Here is a 22,154-nt window from a genome sequence, read left to right as displayed (position 1 = left end):
GAATTACGTGTTTTGACTAGTGGAGGCTCATACAATAAAACATGTTTTTGTAAAGACATTTTTTGGGGAGGGTTGCCCTCATCTTTAAATGATATTTAGGAGTTATTTTTACAACAGCAATTTTTTTTTTTCAATTTTCAAAAATGTCCTCTACTTCTGCAATGAGCAATTAAACCTTTTTCAAATTACACTCTTCAGTATCCATTTTCAATAACGTTTGTCCCCATTAGGATAGCGGGTGTGATGGAGTTTAATGAAAAATATAAATATACAGCTATAGAACAATACAAAGTGACAAATAATTTTATTTATTTATTATTTTCAGGATAAACACACAGCTCACAATCAAAGTAAATAGTACAGTAAATAATTCTTGTTACTTGTTGAGTTCCACTTTTTTGAATGTGAACACTAATTCCAGAACCAAGCAAATAAACAGTGGGGGGGGGGAAAAAAAATCTATTAATCAAAAATGTATGTAATGTAATGTAAGTCATTAAAAAGAGCTTGATTCAAGTTTACGGCAAAAAAGTCAATCAAGCCAAGTTAATTGAAAAGCTTAAATTGTGACAAATGTCCGTACAGTATGTGCTTAATGTCAAGTATTAGTAGACGCTGAAAAATGCAACTTTTAGGTATGACTTGCATGACGCATCATGTATATGGCCAAACAGAGTGATGTGCTATCAGTTGGAGGAATGCCTGGTGCCTTCTCTGTGCTGTCAACACAATAACACCAAGTGCCCGCTGACCTTCCATCTGCAGCTGCTGGCCCACAAGGCTGATGGGAGGCTCAGAGGAAGGTAGAAACCATAAACACCCGCAGGGGGGAGAGTAAACACGCTCAACGTTTTCACTTTCAAACTGTTTAAATACGTTCACATTCACTTTAGTCGTGGGGGTTAGCACAAAATATTATCGCTCTCTCAACCAGAACTTACACTGCAAAAAAAATGAAATTTGATTGACATCAGCCACGTTTGCACTAAGCGGTACAGTTCAGTTCGATTTGCCGCTGCATGGTTCGGATCAATGAACCCTGTCATCGGTGTGAAGTTTATTTCGGGATATTTTGCCGATAGCCAAACAATGCGTACCAAACGTTAATGGAACCGGTGGGTGCTGTACTATCAATAAAGTCTCATTAAATATTTGAGTATTGTTGGAGGGAATAAAGCACTATATGGAACTGTACAGCTACAGTTAGATTTGATGATTTTGCCTTTGTAGTAAATGTAAATGTAACGCAATATTTGGCGCAAAAGCATACTTTGATCTACACATTCAAAATGTGCTATGCATCTGGAATGAAAAAAACGAGATGAATTCAATCAACTTGATTTTCAATTAATCGATTAATCAGAGTGACTTGATTTTAAATCGATTTTAGATGAATCGTTACATCCCTACTGATTATATATAGTTTTATTTCAAAAGGATTCTGGTGGTGTATTAAGGTAATGCAAACAAACCAAACTTCCTTCATGTTGACCATTCAGAGTAACCTCTACTGTGCTTTCATCTTCCCCACTTTCTTGATGAAGTTGTTAATGTCCTCAACCATCAGCTGGGGTTCTTCCATGGCTGCAAAATGACCCCCACGAGCCATGTGTGTGTAGGTGAGGAGGTTATGGAATTTCTGTTGGACCCACAGCTTTGGGCTGTGCATCAGCTCGTTGGGGAAGCATGCAAATCCAGTGGGCACCGTCACCGGCATCCTGGAAACAGTGAATCATGGGTTACATCTGCAGTTGTATTCCAAATGCCTCCATCAGATCGGCAAATATTTGAAACCAAAAGCGTAGCTTAGAATTATTTGGCTGAAAAAAAACAACTTTTCAATAGTTACAAGAGAGCGGATTTGTTCTAAATGCGCAATTCCACAATTCATATTCATTCAGTATAGATAAAAGTACAGTGGAGCCCCGAGTTTAAATATCCCTTTTTACGAACAATTCCAGTGCCGCACAATATTTATGTAGAAATATTAGCTTGTACTATTTTAGTGCCGTGTAACCATCATTGGGGACATGCATAACGCATTGCTGTAAACTAAAAAATGTCATTAGCGTAAAGCCGTTACATTTGTAGGCGGAAGTTCCACCTCCGCGTCCTTGATCATCCAATCACAAATGTAATAGCGGTCTTTGGTCCCGAGATTATTTGTTGCTTTCTGTCCTCTATACGGAGTTGGGTAAAAGAGCTTTTGTTGAATCTGATAGGCTGGCAGCTAACTGATTTAATTTTTTTAAAATCCAAACTTAGTTTTTGAGACAAAATCCACAATATGCACTTGTTTTTCACTATGTGTTTGTCAAATTCTGTGTTCAGTATGCAACTGTATTTTATGTTTACTGCTGTCTACCTTGAAAAAGGTTTGAATTTTAAAGGGATATTTCCTAGTTAAATAAAAAAAAAATGAAAGCAGTTACATTTGTGAATGTAAGGTGTAAGAAATCCCCAAATCCTTTCATTTTGCTAAAAAAAATATATATTGGGATACTATTTAGTTTGTATATTATTCATTGAAATAGAGTCTCTTTAAAGCAAAGAAGGGTTAAAGTTCCACATATGTAAATACAATACCATACAGAACCATATAATACTACAATATTATGTAATTATTAGTGCTGTCAAGCGATTACATTTTTTTAACTTAATCTCAAAATTTTCCATAATTAATCGCGATTAATCACATTTTTCAACTACAATTTTTTACGACGCTTGGAACCGATATTTACTTGATTAAAATCTTGGAATTTAAGTGGGAAAAAATAAAAGTATATTTTGATTCAAAGACTGTTCTAATAGCTTTCTTTGATCCTTGAATACAATACCTTTCCTGTAATACAACAGTTGAACGATACACCAAAGACCTACAACTAATATTGTATTTGAATTTGGCTTTGCAAATTGTGCTAATTATTTTGGATTTCTCCAATGAGTCGTCAAGCAACTTTTTAAAGTAAAACTACGGTACGTAAAAGTCCATCTTTGCGACAGAGATTAAGTTTGGCTGCACAGTGAGCCGAGGTCAGCTGCTACAGGAAGTAAATAAAACTCAGTCAACTGAGTTAATTTTTTTAATGCGTTCTAAAATTTAAATTAATCTCCATAATTAATGCTTTCATCTTGACAGCCCTAGTTATTATCTATATTATTCAACAAATGTGTTTGTACTGATTAGCGCCTGCAATAGAGGAAATAAGCGGCCACCATTAAAAATGACATGACTTCGCTCACTTGACGTGGGGAGAGTCGAGGCGGGAAAAGTTTTCCTTATAAAACCTCATGGACGGAATGATGCAGCCAGACGTCCAGTAGATCATCACATTAGTCAGCAGGTCGTCCAGAGAGAATTTCCTTCAAGACACACAAGCAAAGACACGCATCACCGCCTGCCATTTTGTCAACACCACACGATTTGTTCACATTTGCTCATAAATCAAGCAAAGTCGTTTGTGTGCAGTGTCCCCTATTTTCATGACCAACGCAAGTCTAGCGCAAAGCGCAGAAAAAGTGCAGTGGGATGTGGATGGACACTTGGGGAACGCCTTTCACCCCCGATCTTGTGTCCGTGTGTGCCGGTGAGGGGGTGCTATTAAAAAATATTTTTAAGATGATTAGCATTATAATTCAATCAATGAATTGATTTCTACAATGATTGAGAGAGATTGTTCCACGCTGTTGTCATATTTATAAATGAAATACGATGACATGCACCACACACGTCCGTGGAGCTCACACTCTGTCTGCCTGCGCCTCCATCAAGTCTACCTGGTGAGTCCTCCGTCCTCCAGGTTTCGAAAGTCTTGACTTGTCCACGTGGAGAACTTCTCCAGAATGTACGCAGCCAAACCAACTGGTGAATCATTCAGCCCTCGACCTGATTGAAAAAAATAAGACGATGAGGAGACAAACTGAAATATTAGAGGCATAACTACCAGTCTGCCTGACACATGTTGTCAAACGTTAGTTGCTCTTGGTTCTCACCCGCAGTGTCGGGTTTGGTGGCCTGGATGTGCATGTAGCCACTCTCCTTGATGGACTCCACAAACATTTTTTCTATACATGGGTACAGACGCTCAAGGTCCACGCGTGTGAAGCCGAACAGCTTGGGGAAGTGACGGCCGAGCAGGATCGATAAAGTTATGGTCAGCCCAGGTTTGGAAGGTGGAGCAAAGTTCACATGCAACGCTTTGACCACCCTGAACAAAATGAACAACGCTTTGGATTATTTGCGCTGTGCTTGGGCTTTCTCCGGGTACTTTGACTTGCTGCATTTGCCTTAAAAAAAACAACATATTAGGTTAACTGATTCTAAATTACCCAATTTGAATGTGAATGGTCCTTTTTCTGCAGTTGTCAACAACCATAATGAAGACAAGCAATACAGAAAATAGATGCACATTTTGTATGGACTAGTAAGCCAATAATATATTGTGTTGGCACTTACATGATTGTATGTGCCATAATGCTTAGTCTCCCTGTCTGAATCCTGTTCTTGTGCACAACCTAGTGAGCATTTTGTAAGTGGCAAGTGGGGAGTAATAATTGAGCCTTACTCTGGCTAGCAACAAGTCGCCGCACAAATGTGTGATGTGACATGAATAAAGAAAAAATCAGCATTTACCATTTCCAATGGCACACTAATGTACCACGGCCCAGTGTTTAGAAGCCAACAGTGACATCTTGTGGACAGGATGAAGTGTGGCATAAAAATACCATGGGATAATGGCAGTCGTCATTGCATTGTTACGTTTGAGGAAACACGAGAAATTAAAAAAATTAACATACATGCTAAAGTTAGCTTACTCTGTGGCTATGGCTAAAGCATTCTACATTTCCAAATTCAATTAGTCACCTTACCATGGCCAACAGTTGCGTGCCACTAAGTAAATGTAGGAGACCCTTGTTTTCTAACCTTGTTGTTAGCTGGCTAGCAGTTTCCTGTGATACTGTTTTGAAGTGGTAAACCGACTATGTGTGTAGAGGAGTGTCAGGGCCGCTCCACACCAAGGCAGAAAGCGAAAAACTATCGCAGTGTGGGGCTTCTGCTACTACTTTTCATGAATGGCCAACAGTCACTGAATGATTTTGTATACCTGTATACTGTAGGTGAAGTGGTGTTGTCACGATACCAACATTTTAACTTTGATACTATACCTGCATAAAGTACCTCGATACCGGTGTTCTGCCAAATTGTCCTACCCCGTCGAAACTTGCTACCGAAGGCTGATTTGACAGCCGCTTTCAGCTTGTTTTGTTTAGATGCAGACTGGTAGGTAGAACTTTAAGAATCCCTTGAAGAGGAAGTCAACCCAAACATATTTTTTTCAAGAATATGTTGTATGCATGCCCACTAGTTGAAACAAGGCATTCTGATAAACCTTGCGTTTGTGGAATAAGATTTAATCCACCTGTTTTTAGCCATCTCTGGGGGTGGCCATTTTGTCACTTGTGTCAACTAAAAATGACATCACAGTTGCTCAGGGCGCAGGTAACGACAGATCAACACTATGCCCTAAACTACTACAAGAACTACTACCTAAAGGTGTGTTTATACTGCCGCCTATGCGCGGGCGACAACTGCTGCATTGCATCAGGTGACTGACGCGTTATGCTGCGCGGCATGTCTGCGACGTCTGCACATTCCGCGCATGCGTCTGAAATTGTTGCTGCGTGTCCAATGCTGCTTCTCTCTCGTGATTGGTCCCTTATGTCAGATGCCGCGATGACGTATAATTTTCCCTGGCTCGGTTCTTTAAGGTGAATTTTTTGTCGCCAGCTTACGCATTGTGCATCACCCACCATTTCTAAATTTATGACGGAGGTAGTTGCACTTAATATCCCTCCTTATTCTCTCAAAAACCGGTACAGGATTGCAGTTTTTCTGTTGTGGTGTATCACTTGATGCCTCAATCGCTTCATGTGAAGCAATGACTCACTGACATAAATTTTTTGAAGATGGTCTAATTTAGTCACTTTGGCAGGACGACTTCATGTGGTTGGTGCCCCAACATTTTTCCAATTAAAAACTCCAGTGACGGTTGTACAGTGACTGTCTGAGGAGTGGGTTGTCTTACTTGGGTTCCAATTGAGCCATATTGGTGGTGACAAGCCAACCCCAGTCTCCTCCGTGAGCGTAGAACTGCTGAAAGCCGAGACGTCTCATCAATTTGTGGAAGATGCGAGCAGCACACACTGAATCAAAGCCTGTTTGAATACACAGTTTGAGGAATTGTCCAACGTCAATGAGACATCACTATAGGAAATACTGCAGAGTGCTCCCAGGGTCAGTAGAATCTCTAATAAAGTTAACTGAAAATTTAAACAAATATTTCCTTGAAGTTAACAGAGTTTTAAGTTGATTTATTACCGGCCATCAGATTTTAATAAAAGGCCGATACCGATATTCATCAAAATGCCGAACATCGGCCCGGCCAATAATCGGTCCATCCCTGTTCTGCACCTTTTGGTTTGTTTGAAATCAAAACAAAGATAAGTGAAATTTTAACATTTCTGTCATTTTGAAATTTTGGAAAACCTTATGTACTGTCCAAAACGATAGTGAGCAATTGTTTAAGTTTTCATGTAACTTTTGAAGACATGCTGATGACCCGGGGAGCTCCCTGAACTTTGTTAGAATTTTACAACAAAGATGCATATTGTCAAAAAATGTAGAATAATAAAAAACATCATCATTAAGCAAATCTGAAAAAAATTTCAACAAACATGCGTAAAGGCATTTAAACAAAGTTAAGAGTATTTTTTTCTTTAAATGTTGATGCCAATATTTTCCTTCGCTTGCTGAAAATGAATATCGGCTCCAAATATCGGTTATCGGCCTCCTTGACTACTAATAATCGGTATCGGCCCTGAAAAAAAAAAAAAACATATCGGTCTATCTCTACTCAATATCCAAGCTAACAGTTGTTGGGTCACGCACCTTTCTTATGTGGTGCTTCCGAGTAGCCATAGCCGGGTATGGATGGGCACACCACCTCGAACACAAGGGCCTGGGGGTCTGATGGCTCTGTTAGCAGTGGGATTGTCCCATAAAATTCATAAAATGAGCCAGGCCAGCCATGAACCATTATGAGAGGAAGAGAATTGGTCCCCTCTGGCACTCCTTTGGGTTTCACATGCACATAGTGAACATCAATGCCTGGATGGGAATTGGTTGAGGGGGTGGGGGGGAGAAGTCAGGACAACAGGCCAATAAGACAAGTAAGTGTGTGTGTCAGCGGCAGAAACGAACCTTCAATGTTGGTTTTAAAGTGAGGATACTGGTTAAGTTTATCCACTTGTCTCCTCCAATCAAAGTCATTCCTCCAGTAAGAGATGACCTTCCCGAGGTACTCCGAGTTAAAACCGTAATTGAACTGGCTGTCCTCCAGTGAGGGAACCGGGCGTGTTTGGTCTATTCTCCTGTGTAGGTCCTGAATTTAAAACACATCTTTTGTTATTTCCTACAGATAAAAGCACAGAGCTTTAATGATTGCGATGGCGCCGATGAGGTTTTATGCGGCGAACGTTACCTCCAGCTCTGCATCGGTGGTGGTCACTTTAAAAGGGTGGATGGTAGTGTCCTGCTCGCCATCAGGGATTGGACCGACCCCCCACCAGCCATCCCCTGTCTTCAAAACATGGCTTCTTCTTCTCAACACCAGCAGGAAGATGACTCCTCCAACCACCAGAGCAATCAGAACTTCTATCAACATGCTTCCTGAGCAGCGAGAAGGGGAAAGGAGAAATTGGGGATGACTATCATCACTACCATCATCTGCTGGACGTCCTCTACATGTGAAGAGTTCAATAAAAAAACATTATGTTCCATTTTAGTTGTATGGTACGTGCGTTCTTTGCGTGCGGGCAGCGCGGGATCGGTTCCCGCTCAGTGACGGTGTGTGTGCCCTGCGACTGGCTGGTGACCAGTTCGGGGTGTAGTCTGCCGTTCGCCCATTGTCAGCTGGGATAGGCTCCAGCACCTCCCCGCGACCCTCTACGGGTTAAGCTGTTTGGAAGATGACACATGGTACGTGCGTTCTACGGCTGTTCGATTTTGCCTAATAAGAACATCCAGATTCTTTTCTCTCAAACCCGATTTTACGATTACGATTTCTTTGTAAAATAAAAAAATAATGAAAAACGAAGTATTTTGAATGTCTTTTATTTTAACTTAATTTTTCTTTCTTTGAACTCAAAATGGCAGTCAATTTCATTTAATACACACACAACAATCCATTGGGATTAACAGCATTTTATTTACACATTAGATTTCAGATCTGTTCTTAATTAAACCAATAATGAAAGAAGAAAGTGCATATACCATCTGAAACGAAAGCATCAACATGAGAGAAGGTAGACAGTCAAGTGTGTAAACCAAACAGTCTGTCAGCCAGTGATTTTGCCAACCAGCTAGTGACTCGCCTTTCACCTTTCTCCCTGGTCTTACTTAAATTTTAATCAATGATTAGTGCAAAACTGTCACTCAATAATACAATGCACTGTCAAGCTTAAGTACGGATGCATAGTCCGGCTGGACCAGAGGTCCGTTGTAGAGGAGGAAAAAAGGTACGACTTTCAGACCTTGAGCTACTTGCTTACTTACATGCGGGGGACACACTACACAACAGATCTATTTTTGCCTGATTTATTGACTAAATGCTCACTTGCCTGAGCAAATGGCAGAATCGTCGGTAGCCATGGATGTTGTCGTTGTTTCGGACTGCGCGCTCGTGGGAGGATGCGGAAATGCAGAGGAAACTACGGTGGCTTAGATACACCAAAATAACAAAATCGAACGTGCCAATTTGAACGTTTTTAACATCGTTTTATCCAGAAAATTTGGTTACGGTTCAAAATCGCTTAATCGAGCAGCACTAGTGCGTTCCATGAATTTTCTTTTTCAATAATTATTATTGAGTTCGTCATTAAAATTGCTGGATGTGTGTATTTCCTACGGAGAATGTGCAGGAAGTGAAGCGAAGCACCGCAGGCTTGGAGCCTCAGAACCAGTGTTGTTTTTGGCAGGCATTTTAGATTTAGTCTTAGTCTCAGATTCGACTCAGATTCAGAAAATAAGTCAGCCGTGATTAGTCGTTGTGAGCAGGTGTGATGTAACTTTCAGTCGACAGAAGACAAAATGGCCGCCCCCAGAGATGGCTTAAAACAAGTGCATTTTGCTGCTTAAATTATATTCCAAAATTAATCAGAATGTCGCGTTTCAACTAGTGGGACTGCTGGGAACATATTCTTGAAAAAAATATGTTTGGGTTGACTAACGCTTTAAAAGTACAAAACAAATATGACACTTAAAGCAAAATAAATAAACAAAATAAAAATAACGTTTTAACAACATAGACTGGGGGGGGACTCCGATCCCTAGTGCAGTATCACAAGTAGAAACTCTATCACAGTAACATTCTGTACTCTGTACAAGCAGCTTGCTGTGGAGCAGAAGTAGCCTACCGAGCTTGATTCAGGTTGAGGAAAGCGCGTATCTCTAAAATGACTCTTGCCCTGTTTGCCTTTCTATCGCCAATAAACATGTATCGGCTCAATATTTTTCACGTTTTCTAATTTCAAAATTTATTGAATCAAACAGGAAACAATATAACAAGATCACATATTCAATTCCAAAATGTACACAGAAATCTAAATTATATGATATCAGGAAATCCAATTAGAAGCTACATTGTGATATGAAAAAAAAAAAAATCAATGAACCAATGACGTTATCTTAAGCTGAAACGAACGAATCAAGAGGCAAGAAATACATTTACACGGCTCGTGGACACACTCTTTTTGACTACCGGAAGTGATCCAGAGATGTCTCCCCTTTCCCTTTGTTTCACCCTAACCAGCTGCTCTTTTCCATCCAATGAAATCAAAGTGCTGTCTTTCTTTAAAATTTATACTTTCAATTAAACGTGGACAAACATAATTGTTGTATGACAAAGTGAAACTATCAATGTAATGCAGGAAATAAGCAACACACACACACACACACACACACACAAAGCCAACATAGACGGAAAAATAAATACATCAATAAAAATGTAGGGCATAGTAAACGTTCATTCGAGACCAACCAGAGATAATTCATTACGGAACTGTAGTGTACAAACACTTCAATAAAAGTGCCGTCAAGTTGCAGGCAAAAGGTTGTCAATGATGTCACGTGCCTCTCGCTTTGCAAAGGCTTGAACAAGTACGGCGCGTTCCGGGCCGACTTGGGACGTCGCGCTCTCCCAAGGCTGCGTGCGAGAAGAAACCCAACACCGGCGAAGTTTGAGGATATTAGAACTTGCCACAGCTCCTTGATTGAGGAAGTGGCAGCGGTCGGTGCTCAACAGAAACAACTTCTGACTTCTTCACTCCTCCTCCACTTCATAATCTTCCTTGCTCTTCCGAAGGATGTGCACACACTTTAGGAAATCAATCACATCAGGGCCTACTGGGGATGTAACGATTCATTCAAGCCCCGATTCGATTCGATTTTCAGTTCCCGATTCGATTTTTATTGATTTATTGTTTTTAAATCGCTACCATGCTTGCCTCTGTGCGCAAGTGTGGTGCTGCAGCCATCCACAAACGCAATACGCAATGACGTTTGGTGCAAGCGTGTCATGTAGGGCTGCCACAAACTATTATTTTGCTAGTCGACTAATCAACAACAGGAGTCGCAATTAGTCAACTAATCGGATCATATGTAAATAAAAATGCGTCAAGGTCTTGTTCCATGTTCAACTTTGATCCAAAGTCCGTACGCACATCTGCTGAGCGCTCCCTCTCTGTGGTTGGTCGCAAGCGGCATAATTGCTGAAGACTCAAACACAGGTCGCTCTAAAACCCGACCGATGTTTGTCGGTGACGGCGGAGCGTTTAGCATCTGTCGTCTCCTTCCAGGTAACCCCCCCCCGATGGACGCTGTATTTTCTTACTCACTAGCAAGTGTCGCTGGAAATTTGACAATTGCCAGAGAAAGAGCAGCTACATCTGCAAGAGAAGAGGTAAGACATGAAGCTCTGCCAATTCTCATGGCACGCTGACTCTCATCTTCGACTTTTGTCTTGCAGGAATGGCGGCCTCATGACGGTAGGTCTCCTTAAATTGTGACTTCAAAAGAAGCAACAAAAAAAGAACAAGATGGTGCTCTTGCAGGCTTTATAGAGATCCTTGTCTGCAACAACTCCTACGCCAACCTCTTATATCAGGGTGACGATCAGAATGAAAGCCTCATCCGCATCCAGTCGGCCTTCTATGGGCGGAGGAGTGGCAACGTTTGTCCAAACGGCAAAGGATCAGACGGTAAGATGCGAGAATCCGAGTGACGTATTTGCATCACATTTGGTGCCGCGTGCGGCTGTGTCACTTTCTCCGCCAAACAAGGTACCTCTGAAATGCCGTGTCCGAGGAAACGTGGCACTCTACTGAACGGAACGAAAATGAACCGCAGTTCACAAATCATTCAATAAGCCAGAATGAGTATGTTCATACAAAATGCTCATTAGGTAGAAATGCAATACCTTCAGTTCACGTTGGCCCCAAAGAACAAATGATTCGGTCAACTTGGGTTCGTTGAACTCATTCAGGTGAGTTCAACTTGGGCCAACTTGTGTGTGTTTTAACTTGCAGAGGGATGCACGGTGGAAGGCATCCCCCCTCACTACAGGAAAATGTGTGACAACCATCAAAAATGCCACATTGATCTTCCGAAAGATGAGACTTGTCCTGGCGTCTCCAAATACCTGGAGATGGTCTACAAATGTGAACAGAAAGGTGGGTTTCACATCCAGTATTCTGTTCAGTGAAGCAATGACTCCCCAAGAATGATCCCCAGAAACAAGGCACGAGTCACCAGGGGCAAATGGCTAGATACTTATTCTAAAAGGCCTTTATGTATGCATATGGTCCACAACAAAATGCCTTTTTGCTGTCTTCAGTGTGTCTTCACAATCTGGGCATTCCAAACGGAAGCGTTGCAAACTCTTGAGCTTAAAACCTCCTCCTCTATGAACGACAGCAGTCCAGAGAAAGCCCGCCTGAACGGGAAGTCCTGCTGGAGACCGTCAGAAGATCGCATTTAGAAAACTGACAGCTATCCAACCTTCCACACTGGCAGTTTGAGGTCCTGAGCAATCTAATGACCTCCTCCAGCCATCGGCAGCTGGATCCAGGCGAACCTCGGTGAATTGAGGAAGGTGACTTTGAAAGGTTGCATTGATTTCACCTTTTGTCCGACAGATTCAATGACCTGTTCCAGAAACTTCGACAGCCTCCACTTCACCAATCAGATGACGTAAGTCACATTGGACACAATGTTTCATAACGATGACCTGTCAATTTCACAACACCCATGTCCCCTGGCTACAGAAGCTAGCAGATCTTAGCATTCACAAGCAATTTCCACTTGAAATGTGTTCACCAGTGCTCAATTTAATAAATGATACTGACTCTGTGTGAGCAGCCTGATGGATTCATAGTGGAGATGAAGGAAGGTCTGCTGGTGAACAGCACCATCAACATCACAGTACGAGCGAATCAAGTGGCAGAGTGGTACGAGACCTCCCCGCCCTCACCACCACCCACCCCCAAACACACACACACAAGGCTAATACAGCAGACATTTGTGCATCCATGTTCCAGGTTTAAAGTCAACCTGCTTGTGTCTGCTGACGAGAACGACAACACTGACACCGTGGTGGCGCTGCACCTCAAGTTGAACTTCACAACCAACGGGATTTGGCTGAACTCCAGACTGTCCACCTCCTGGAACGCTCGGGAGCGAAAGCAGCTTCCGGAAAAAAGCTTTGGACCAGGACTGGATTTCGAGGTGACATGAATCACGACGTCATTCTACATACACGTATATCTCATTACAAGACAGTTAATTGAACATTAGCACTGAAAAATAAAGACATATTTTAATTTAAATGTTTCAAAACATTGTTGAAGTTTCAATACAAGTGCGCTGCCATGGGAAGTGTCTATTTACTGGATGAATAGCATCCAGCCGCCATGTCGTTCACGCCCTCACGCACGCATGGCATCCTATTGTCGCTCAGGTTGTCATCAAATGTGGCGTCGACGCTTTCCACATGCTCATCAACAACATCTACAAGACGGATTATGCATACCGAGTGCATGACCTGAGACGCATCACGTTGTTGGAAGGTTGGGGTCACGTGTCGCTCAAGGACGTCAAGCGACGTAACGGCGGCAGCACCAGCAACGTCAGCGCGCTAAGCTCCAATCTGACAAATGACCGCTCAGTCCAGCCATGCACACTTTGGAAGGCGGCTTCATTTCTATAGTGCATTTTGTACACAAGGTCACTCATTAAAAGCATTTTAAAACAAAGAGCAAAACACACTAAAATAGCGAAGAGAACGCAGATTGAAAGTCGAAGACTTTCAAATGCTTTCAAAGAGCTCAATTGTAAGCGCGAGAGAAAAGAATCGATTTGAAGCCGGAATGAAAGAGTCCAAAGTGAGTATTGGTATTTGAATTATGCCGTGTTTTCTTGTGATCACAGATCACTATTGAAATAGAGACCTCAACAAGTTTTTATTTCATTCTGGTCAAATAAAGCCTTAGATTGATTTTATGATTATCAAATATGTGAACAGGGACATTTGTCACTGCCAATGATGTCTGGAATTGTAGGGCTAGAAAAGTTTTGAAGACTGTTTTCAATCCTTAAAGTAACATCTGATACCTCTTGAAATTAAGGGAGTGTCACCACTAATGGAATCACGTCACAAAGTTTTACTTTACAAAGAGGAACCAGATAAAGACTCTCACCCTTTCTATTTGCAACATTCATCAAACCACCATCAGCAGAAGTGCGTCAGAGCCCCAATATCGAAAGCATCTGCTCTCAGATGTCAGAACATAAAAACATTCTTATTCTTTAGTTTTGATTACTACAATACCTCTTCAAATGGATAAACTCTAATGAAGAGCATCAACCTTGGGTAGAAATTGAACAGGTGACTGTAACACCAAACTTTCAGGCAACCCATTTAGTAGCACAAGCCTAAAACAAAAAACAGTTTCAAGAATCCAATAGTCACATTTACTTATCTGCCTGGTAGAAAAGTCTGAAGGCCACAGAATTTCCGTTAGCACACAATGTACTCCCGAGTCCCCACTCTGTAATCCTGATTTTGCCAAATAACGTAATTACCTAAATGTTATACACCGTTCTCAGCGGACAGTGAAAGGGTTTAAATGGGAGAGTGTTGCGCTACAATAGTATGACGGCGCAGGCTATTTGTATGCTGGGCGCACAATGAGATACTTTGAACGTGGGGCTTAACACGCGGCTCACGAGCAAAGAGTTAGCAGAAAAATGTGGGAGCAGTTAGTCAAACAAAAATATGCGTGTTGCGTTGGGGGCCAGCTGAGAGGATTATGTGGAGAACAGCCGTAAACAGGCCCCTCGCTCGGGAAATATGCATGGCCAAAAGGACATTGTAAACACTATCTGCCATTAACGCCAAGCGCACACGACTAACTTAACTGTACGGTATACTGTATTCATAAAAAGTCAACATTTTCAAGAACACACCACAACTGCTCACTTTTGCTAACTACAAGACAATGCCTGTGACATACTAACTAATATAGAATATAGTCTTGTATATTATTTCACGCACTCCAAACCTTATGTCGCATGCAATACAGACATAATTGAACATATTGCTCATGGTTTTAGAGGACTTTTTTTTTTAAATCAGAATTCACGTCATAACTAGACGTCGAAGTCAACCTGAAATAAAGTTCGTTTGTTTTTACCTGTTCTTGTGCTGCTGCAGCGCGTACTTAGTGGCGACCAGGGTTCTTCTACGAGCAGCGGCCAAAAAGCTGTCGTCCCTCCCTGTCCTGAGTTAACCAGAAATTTACGCCAACCTTTGGAATTTTGCGACATTCCAGCGGTGCGTGATGGGAAACGTAGTTCTGTCAGTAATAAATACTAATGGTAAATATAATAAAATAGGCCCAATGTCTCAACTCAAATTTGACTTTTAATGCTATATTTATCCACGAATTGAATTTTCATTGTCTTTCAACAAACATGTTATCTTTTCTTGATCAAGATCAATCAAAACAGTGTGCTTCATTTCTGACCTCTCACATTTGCCCAGTTAGCCTACTTAAACAGCGTGCCGCATGATATACGTCACCATAATTAATTTTCATAACGCTGGCAACTTGCTAGGGGGGTCAGACTCGTGCGTCAGTCATTCAAACAACATAGTCTACGGATGAGATGTCTACCGAGGTAAACCTACTAATTTCTGTCCCAACATGATGTCCCTGGTGCCAAATTCACTGGTATAGATGTTGAAGAACATACGTATGTTCAATTGAAGCGATTGCTTAAGTGGAGAGGGCTGAAAAAAATGGGAAAAAGAGCTGACCTGATCCAGAGGTAGATTTTTTATTGACAAATTGTTTCCCCTTAAAAAAATATCGCCCTACGCAACTGACAATGTTATGTAGTGCAGGACTAGTACCTGTAGTCTCATGATTGAACTTGTGTCATTTTATATATTTTCCAGATGTAAAGATTGCATTGCATTAGTGAAAGTTGCAGACATTGATGTGTCAGTTGACAAAGGGAAATGGTACCAGAAATGATCAGATCCACAAACTGCTCTTGAATCCTCTGATTGGAAGGAGTTCCTACCATCCAACATCCCGCCCCTGTAAAACTATGATTATTTGCATCACTGGCTGGTGGAATCTCTGCCCACTCTTCCCACAAAAGACTACTCCGACAGAAGACAGTGACGAGGACGATGACATAACATCAGTTGTCACAGAAAAATCTCTCATTTGTTGTGACTGGCCATATATTGACTCAAACATTGCTCAAGATAAAGTGAGGCAGACTCATAATTCTATAATATACAAAGCAAATGTTGATGGATCTGTGAAAAATCACACCATGATGTATCAGTTGAGATGTCATCTATAAATGGTGCAGTTGTAAGTGCAACCTGTAAACGTGTTGAGCAGGGGTGCTCACACTTTTTCAGCATGCGAGCTACTTGACTAAACTTTACTAGCTAAATGACCAAGTCAAAATGATCTACCTTCCAGGTAGAGTATGTTTTGCATATTTGTAGTGGGTAGGTCCTACCCACTATAAAAATGCAAAAACATTTATTTTCAAATATATTGAGGATTCTTTATAAATTAAGTTGATGTACCTTGCATAACCACATGAACCAATGTTGCACAACACAACATAATTATCTATTAGGGATGGGACGCGGTATTAGAACGCCACGAGATTTCTCGTCCCTGCACAACACGAGATCTATTTTCTTTTGACGGTGTTTTGGAGTCCGGGTGAATATAGCAGATGTCCTAAAAGGAGCTGTCACCGAATGAGAACTTCCGAGGCCAAATCACGGAGTCGCTGTTGTGACCGATAACGCTCGCAACGTGGATGTGGCGATACGGGAGGCTGGCTTTGAGCCACACATTAAGTGCTTATCGTGCAGGCAATGAATGCAACGCTAGTGCAACTGGTCCAAAGTTGCACGCGTATCATGTTTGTTTAGTTTCTTTTTTTCACCGATGCTCAACAGCAGCAGCACTTTTGACGTCTAAATAAAGACAGCTCGAGCTGCCCGCGCACAAACTAATCATGGACGTAATCACGCGCTAGAACAACTCTTTGGACATGATGGCTCACGATCTAGGGCAGCGGGGTGCCGTATCTGCAGCTCTTAGGAGCCCAGAACTACGACGAGTTTCAGAAACCTTGACACAGACGCAGTGACATTCCTTTTGTTGAAGATCGACTGGGAAACAAGTTGAACTCTACAATACATCCATCCATTATCGATACCGCCTATCCTCACAAGGGCCGCAGGGCACACAGAGACAAACAACCGCACTCACAATCACACCTAGGGGCAATTTAGAGCGTCCAATCAACCTACCAAGCATGTTTTTGGAATGTGGGAGGAAACCGGGGTACCCGGAGAAAACCCACGCAGGCACGGGGAGAACATGCAAACTCCGCATAGGGAGGCCGGAGCCGGGATCGAACCCACGACCTTTGAACTGTGAGGCAGACGTGCTAACCAGTCGCCCACCGTGCCGCCCCTCTACAATACAATACAATACAATTTTATTTATATGGCGCATTTCATAACAGCTAGAGCTGTAACAAAGCACTTTAGAAACAATACAATAAATAAAAAAAACAATAAAAGGCAGTGATTCATCTATTAATAAATATATCAATAAATATTAACAAATATATAAAATATAAATAAAAATATAAATAAATAAAGACAATAAATAAACATAAAAACCTATATACAATTGAGTTACTGCAGCACGAGCACAATTGGATTTTGTCAAAGTATTCAGTAAGAGGAAAGATTTCAGCTTTAGCTGTTATTGCAGCAATATTTGAGAGCATGTAACGAAAGTGACTCCTGTTTGCATTTGAACTTTAGAGCTAGATTATCAATGTTTTTGCAGTCTGTTCGATAAAAAACATTTTGAAAACTGAAAAAATTACATTACAATTACATTATTTTCTTATATTCGAAATTTAGCAAAAATCTCGTCTCGTTCTCGTGGACTCAATCTCGTGAGACATCTCGTGTCGTGGGATTTTTGTCTCGTCCCATCCCTATTATCTATGAACATCTATTTTTTTTAATCTTATGCCGCCCATTGATTGGAAGCGAGACTCCAGTTCCTTTTACAGATGTTTATTGCTCAGCAAAACGCCGTAAACCGCCAACACACCGTAGAACTAAAAGTTCAGACATACAACATAAAACAACATGTTATATGTATGACAAAGATAGCTTTGCTTAGCGTCAAAGCTAATCGCGATAGACAACGCAAAATAGTGCTGACCACTTTGGCCTGCTTTCAACCAATGGCAGTCTTCTCCAAGACATAATCCTTACCGTCAATAATCTGATGCTTCAACAAATTTGTTATATTAACTTTGTATATTCATTCGGCTTTGGCAAAACAACGAGGAATGACGAGGAAAAAGTAAGCAACACGCATGGTGAATGCCACTACAAGTGCTTCTCAGTCTCTGCGTAAAGCGTACGGAGAGATGCAACTTCAGGGATGGCATTTTCAAAATAAAGGCATCGTATTTCAAAATACAGATGGCGGGCATTACAAATGTCATGCGATCTACCAATATTACCTTTGCGATCAACTGATAGATCGCGATCGACATATTGAGCACCCCTGGTGTAGAGTATCCGACCTGAGGAGGTGCAGTCACGTGGATCTTGATATGGCTGCTTCATTCTTCAGTATGATGTTTTCAATCTTGGACTGCAACATGTATCGGTCATATACTGTCTGACAGCCAACCTCCACCATCACTTTTGAACAGTTGGAGCAGGGTTCTAGAGCTTCTGTTTGAATTCCTACAGAGTTAGTCTGACAGAAAAACAAAAGATACGTGTACATTAATACTAGTACAGGTTTATAGTCCTATATATGCACCTGATAAATTGGAATTTGAGTAGGCTAGACAAGGAATTGGTTTGAAAATGTTTTGTTATAAATTTTTGTTTTTTGGATGACTTCAGTGGTCCTCAAATTTATGATTTTTGAAACGTACAAAGATAACATCACTCCAGCTTTTTCGGATGTTACACATATTAAACAAAGGTGTTGGAAAAGTTATTAAGAGGGAAAATATCTTAATACTTACAATTCGTTGTTTGACTGCACTTAATCAAAGACCAAAATAGTTTAATCTATTTTATTGTAATATACATGACAATCATATTTACACTACATCAAAAAGAATATCATTGAATACTTACTCCATTTTCTTCTGTATCAGTAACATCTAGAGGCGAGATCATACCGAGATTCAACAAGATCTTTGCTACTTCGAGATCAGTATTTGCTGAGTCCACCACTTTAATTCTCTTTGTCACTGAAGTGCTTGGCCTCAATGTTGATGCTTTTCTCTTACGCCAGAAAATACGTACAATCTGCAACCATAAACCAAAATTCTTTACAAATCTCAAAAGCTCGAACAACCCTTACTGGTAGTTTTTCATGCACCTTTCATGCACGATTGATGATTAAAAAAAAAAAAAAGGAAAAAAAAGAAGCAAATCAGGCGGTAGACAAGACAGGTCCAAACAACAGCGGCAGAGACATTTGAACATTTTTCTTTCATTCATCGTCGACAGGCAGTAGGAGTGGGGCCAAACACCAAGCAAAAAAGAAAACGATCGAAATGTCGTACCTCTTCCGGGCAGGCAGTGGCCGGCAAGGGATCAGGATTGTCATCTGTCGGACCATGCCCCCCAACGAAATGTTTACTACATATGAAGGTGAAAGGCTTCACCTTGCTGGCGTTAAACTGGTCTTTTGGACGTCCACACAAGTTGACCCATCGTTCACATTTATCCCTCTTGAGTTTTTGGCTTCGGGAAACTGATAAAGAATATATCCTTCATATGTGGACGGTCGTAGTGTCTGGAGTCGTTTCTGCAAGTTCCATAGCAGCAGTGTTTACTCGGCATGCTTTGTTTTGAGTTTTTTTTTCTCCCGAGAAAAACATGCAGTGCTTGCGTGTGTCGTCAGCGAGCACGCTTCTGTTGACCCTTTTCCGGTTGACGCTGTTTAGTCGTCGTCTTCTGGAGTTTTATGGCGGTTGGCAAGAAACTGTCAGGTGCATTACCGCCACCTACTGGTAAGGAGTGTGAGCCAGGATTGTCGCCAATAACTCGGGGAGATATGAATATAAAAATAAATAACAGTAATTAAGAATTACACCCAACAATCCCGATGATAAATTCTTAAATCGTCCCAACCAATTCTGTAGCCTTTAAAAACCAGTATAGAAGTTGGCAACTTTCCCTATTTTTCAAAGTTTGAACTAAATCCAAATACAGTTCCCGCTGTGACTGCTTTGCCGTCTAAACATAGCACTCATGCTGCACGATATTTGAGGATAAATCCGTTTGTAATTTCAATAAATCTGCAAAATAAATATAATTTTTTTTTTAAAGAACTCTATAACGCTATTGACCATGGTAAGCGGTGAAAAATCCATGGGTGGAACTCTTTTCTCAAAATATCACTAACTCCTCTCTCCTTCGACTGCAACCTGGACATTTTTGATAGGATGAGCAAGCTGTAGCATACATTAACACAAAACATAAAGAAGAACAATATAGTAACAACATCCGTTTTTTTTCTTTCTTTTTTTACACCTCCTCCTACATTCCTCGCAATCGCCCGGAAGCAGTCTGCCATCTACCAGCTGACTTCGATCGACTGGTTGGGCACACCTTGTAAAAAGAACCCGCCATGCAAGATTACATAGACTACCATATTTTCACCCAAAAGCAAACAATGGTACTAGTTCTACATGATTAAATAAACATTTATTGAAGATGTAACTGTTGTCAGCAAATGCTAAGAAAGATGTTGAGGTCTGTAAGAAAATCAGAAGGTCCTGCTGTGTTCGTGTCCATAAAAGAGGGGGTGGGGGGAGATTAAGAGCTGGGTCCAAATAAAATTTTACTCTAAATTAGGCTTGCACTGATCATCATCATTGGAAAATTAAAATAACTGAAAGCTGCTCTGAAGAAATAAAGGTGCCAAAGCAGCTAAATGAGCAGCACACTTTGTCCATTTCATGCATTAAGATGTACCTCTCATTTTATCCATCTACACATTCACACAACACAATCAGAAATGTGATCTAATGCCATGTATGGCGAAGCAGGTTAACTAGGAACATATTGGTTTAAAAACCCTCAACTCAATGTGCAGATAGCATGTAGAAGTCACATCTCTGACTGGACTGAATGAGTTCATCCAGCTCGTGTTTAATCTCCCCTCTTGATTCTTCTCCATCAGACTCTCCCTTCAATTCCACTCAGGTGGTGCTGTGCTCCAACCAACCGCAGTGAACTTAGTCCGGGCAGCAGTACTCCTTCACGACTATGTTAGTCTGTCTCCAGAGCGCCGCTGTGCGTCTCTTTGGACACCATCAGTCTCATCAATTTCCCATGCAGCTTCTCGATCTTCTTCACATCCTGAGCCTGGTCCGTCTTGTACTGTAAACACTGAGGAGGGACACATACACACACAGAGAAGACTTGCATGACTATATTTTTTATAAAGAATCAAGGAGGCTGTAATTGTTTTCCAAAGTACACACAGTGCTACAGAAATCAGATCATTACTGATGAGAGGCTGATAAGAGGATTTGGACAATTCCTCTAAACGTTTACTTGATTACAATAACTGACAATTAAGTTGATAATCGATTCATTTGGACCTCTCCACGCCAATATGGCAGTGGATGTCATTATTTTGATACATTATCGTTTAAACCTTTTTTCAGTGTATCCGACGCCATTGATATTTGATTTTTTTATTCTTCATAGTACACATCAAGTAATCGAAAGCTGAAAAATGAATTTTGACCAGTGTGTTCCTTTAAATAATCCGAGTTTGTAATAATGGTTGAGACACCACACTTACCACAGAATCGTCGGTCACTTTAATACAAATTTTGCCGTCGCAGTGCCTGTACTTGATTACCACTCTGGCCTAAGACACAGGGAACAACAAACAAACTCAATCAAAAATGAATCCAGCAGCTGTTTTCAAATGCTAACGAGATCACAGGCTAAAATGCTGTGTAGCTAGCCTGGTAACTCGTACGTCTATAAGCGTTTTACCTTCATGGGGTCCGTCAGATACAGTTTTTCGGCTGCACGAGCAAACTCCTCCCAAGTCTGAAAGTAAGGCATTATGTTGGACGAGGTGAAAAGCGTTTTATACCAAAGAACTTGGGTGAAGCGAAGGGACAGCTACGGTAACTTCAGAATACCACATCAGCAGCAACGTGAACCCAACCAATCGGAAGAAGTGACGTATTGAGTAGTTCTGGATTGCCCTTTCAAAACAAAAGAAGCGTGTGGTTTGAGTGGACGAACAAAAATGCCATACAGTACTAGCAGCAAATATTATTCAACTATGACACAGTCCTGTAATTGGAACGTTTATACAATAGATTCTGACTGCAGCCATGCAGAGAAAGCCCCACAGGCACCGTACGACAGGAAGTGGGGGGATAGATTTCAAAATAAAAGGAA

The 22,154-nt window shown here is 41.1% G+C and overlaps 3 protein-coding genes across 8 annotated transcripts; 1 reads left to right on the top strand and 2 right to left on the bottom strand.

Annotated features, from left to right (window-relative positions):
* Nucleotides 1–287: 287 nt before the first annotated feature.
* ephx1 (epoxide hydrolase 1, microsomal (xenobiotic)) lies at nucleotides 288–18,456 on the bottom strand. Of its 3 annotated transcripts, none has more exons than XM_086019012.1 (9): nucleotides 18,215–18,456; nucleotides 7,542–7,729; nucleotides 7,262–7,442; nucleotides 6,950–7,168; nucleotides 6,087–6,216; nucleotides 3,994–4,208; nucleotides 3,778–3,886; nucleotides 3,244–3,363; nucleotides 288–1,718 (listed from the first exon to the last, which is right to left on the bottom strand). In XM_086019012.1, the coding sequence occupies exons 1-9, from the start codon at nucleotides 18,318–18,320 to the stop codon at nucleotides 1,508–1,510; spliced, it is 1,479 nt and encodes a 492-aa protein (XP_085875138.1). In that variant the 5' UTR covers nucleotides 18,321–18,456; the 3' UTR covers nucleotides 288–1,507. The 3 variants fall into 3 exon arrangements, with proteins under 3 accessions (XP_085875138.1, XP_085875137.1, XP_085875139.1); XM_086019011.1 differs by lacking the exon at nucleotides 18,215–18,456 and adding an exon at nucleotides 14,809–14,942; XM_086019013.1 differs by lacking the exon at nucleotides 18,215–18,456 and adding an exon at nucleotides 14,091–14,227.
* Nucleotides 10,290–15,372, top strand: LOC147127831 (galectin-4-like). Of its 4 annotated transcripts, XM_086019018.1 has the most exons (6): nucleotides 11,381–11,787; nucleotides 11,952–12,136; nucleotides 12,253–12,307; nucleotides 12,476–12,564; nucleotides 12,655–12,841; nucleotides 13,074–15,372. In XM_086019018.1, the coding sequence occupies exons 4-6, from the start codon at nucleotides 12,497–12,499 to the stop codon at nucleotides 13,320–13,322; spliced, it is 504 nt and encodes a 167-aa protein (XP_085875144.1). In that variant the 5' UTR covers nucleotides 11,381–11,787; nucleotides 11,952–12,136; nucleotides 12,253–12,307; nucleotides 12,476–12,496; the 3' UTR covers nucleotides 13,323–15,372. The 4 variants fall into 4 exon arrangements, with proteins under 4 accessions (XP_085875142.1, XP_085875141.1, XP_085875143.1 ...); XM_086019016.1 differs by lacking the exons at nucleotides 12,476–12,564; nucleotides 12,655–12,841; nucleotides 13,074–15,372 and adding exons at nucleotides 10,290–11,018; nucleotides 11,085–11,103; nucleotides 11,170–11,316 and having other exon boundaries at nucleotides 11,644–11,787; nucleotides 12,032–12,410; XM_086019015.1 differs by lacking the exons at nucleotides 12,476–12,564; nucleotides 12,655–12,841; nucleotides 13,074–15,372 and adding exons at nucleotides 10,292–11,018; nucleotides 11,085–11,103; nucleotides 11,170–11,316 and having other exon boundaries at nucleotides 11,644–11,787; nucleotides 11,952–12,410.
* Nucleotides 18,457–20,407: 1,951 nt separating the features above from the next.
* Nucleotides 20,408–22,091, bottom strand: srp9 (signal recognition particle 9). The gene is made up of 3 exons (XM_086019034.1): nucleotides 21,738–22,091; nucleotides 21,538–21,606; nucleotides 20,408–21,116 (listed from the first exon to the last, which is right to left on the bottom strand). The coding sequence occupies exons 1-3, from the start codon at nucleotides 21,807–21,809 to the stop codon at nucleotides 20,997–20,999; spliced, it is 261 nt and encodes an 86-aa protein (XP_085875160.1). The 5' UTR covers nucleotides 21,810–22,091; the 3' UTR covers nucleotides 20,408–20,996.
* Between the last annotated feature and the right edge of the window lie 63 nt (nucleotides 22,092–22,154).

This window comes from Filicampus tigris, chromosome 20 (genome assembly GCF_054856515.1).
Source record: "Filicampus tigris isolate MCC_2025a chromosome 20, RoL_Ftig_1.0, whole genome shotgun sequence".
NCBI lineage: Eukaryota > Metazoa > Chordata > Actinopteri > Syngnathiformes > Syngnathidae > Filicampus > Filicampus tigris.
This window is presented reverse-complemented; position numbering and strand designations above follow the sequence as displayed.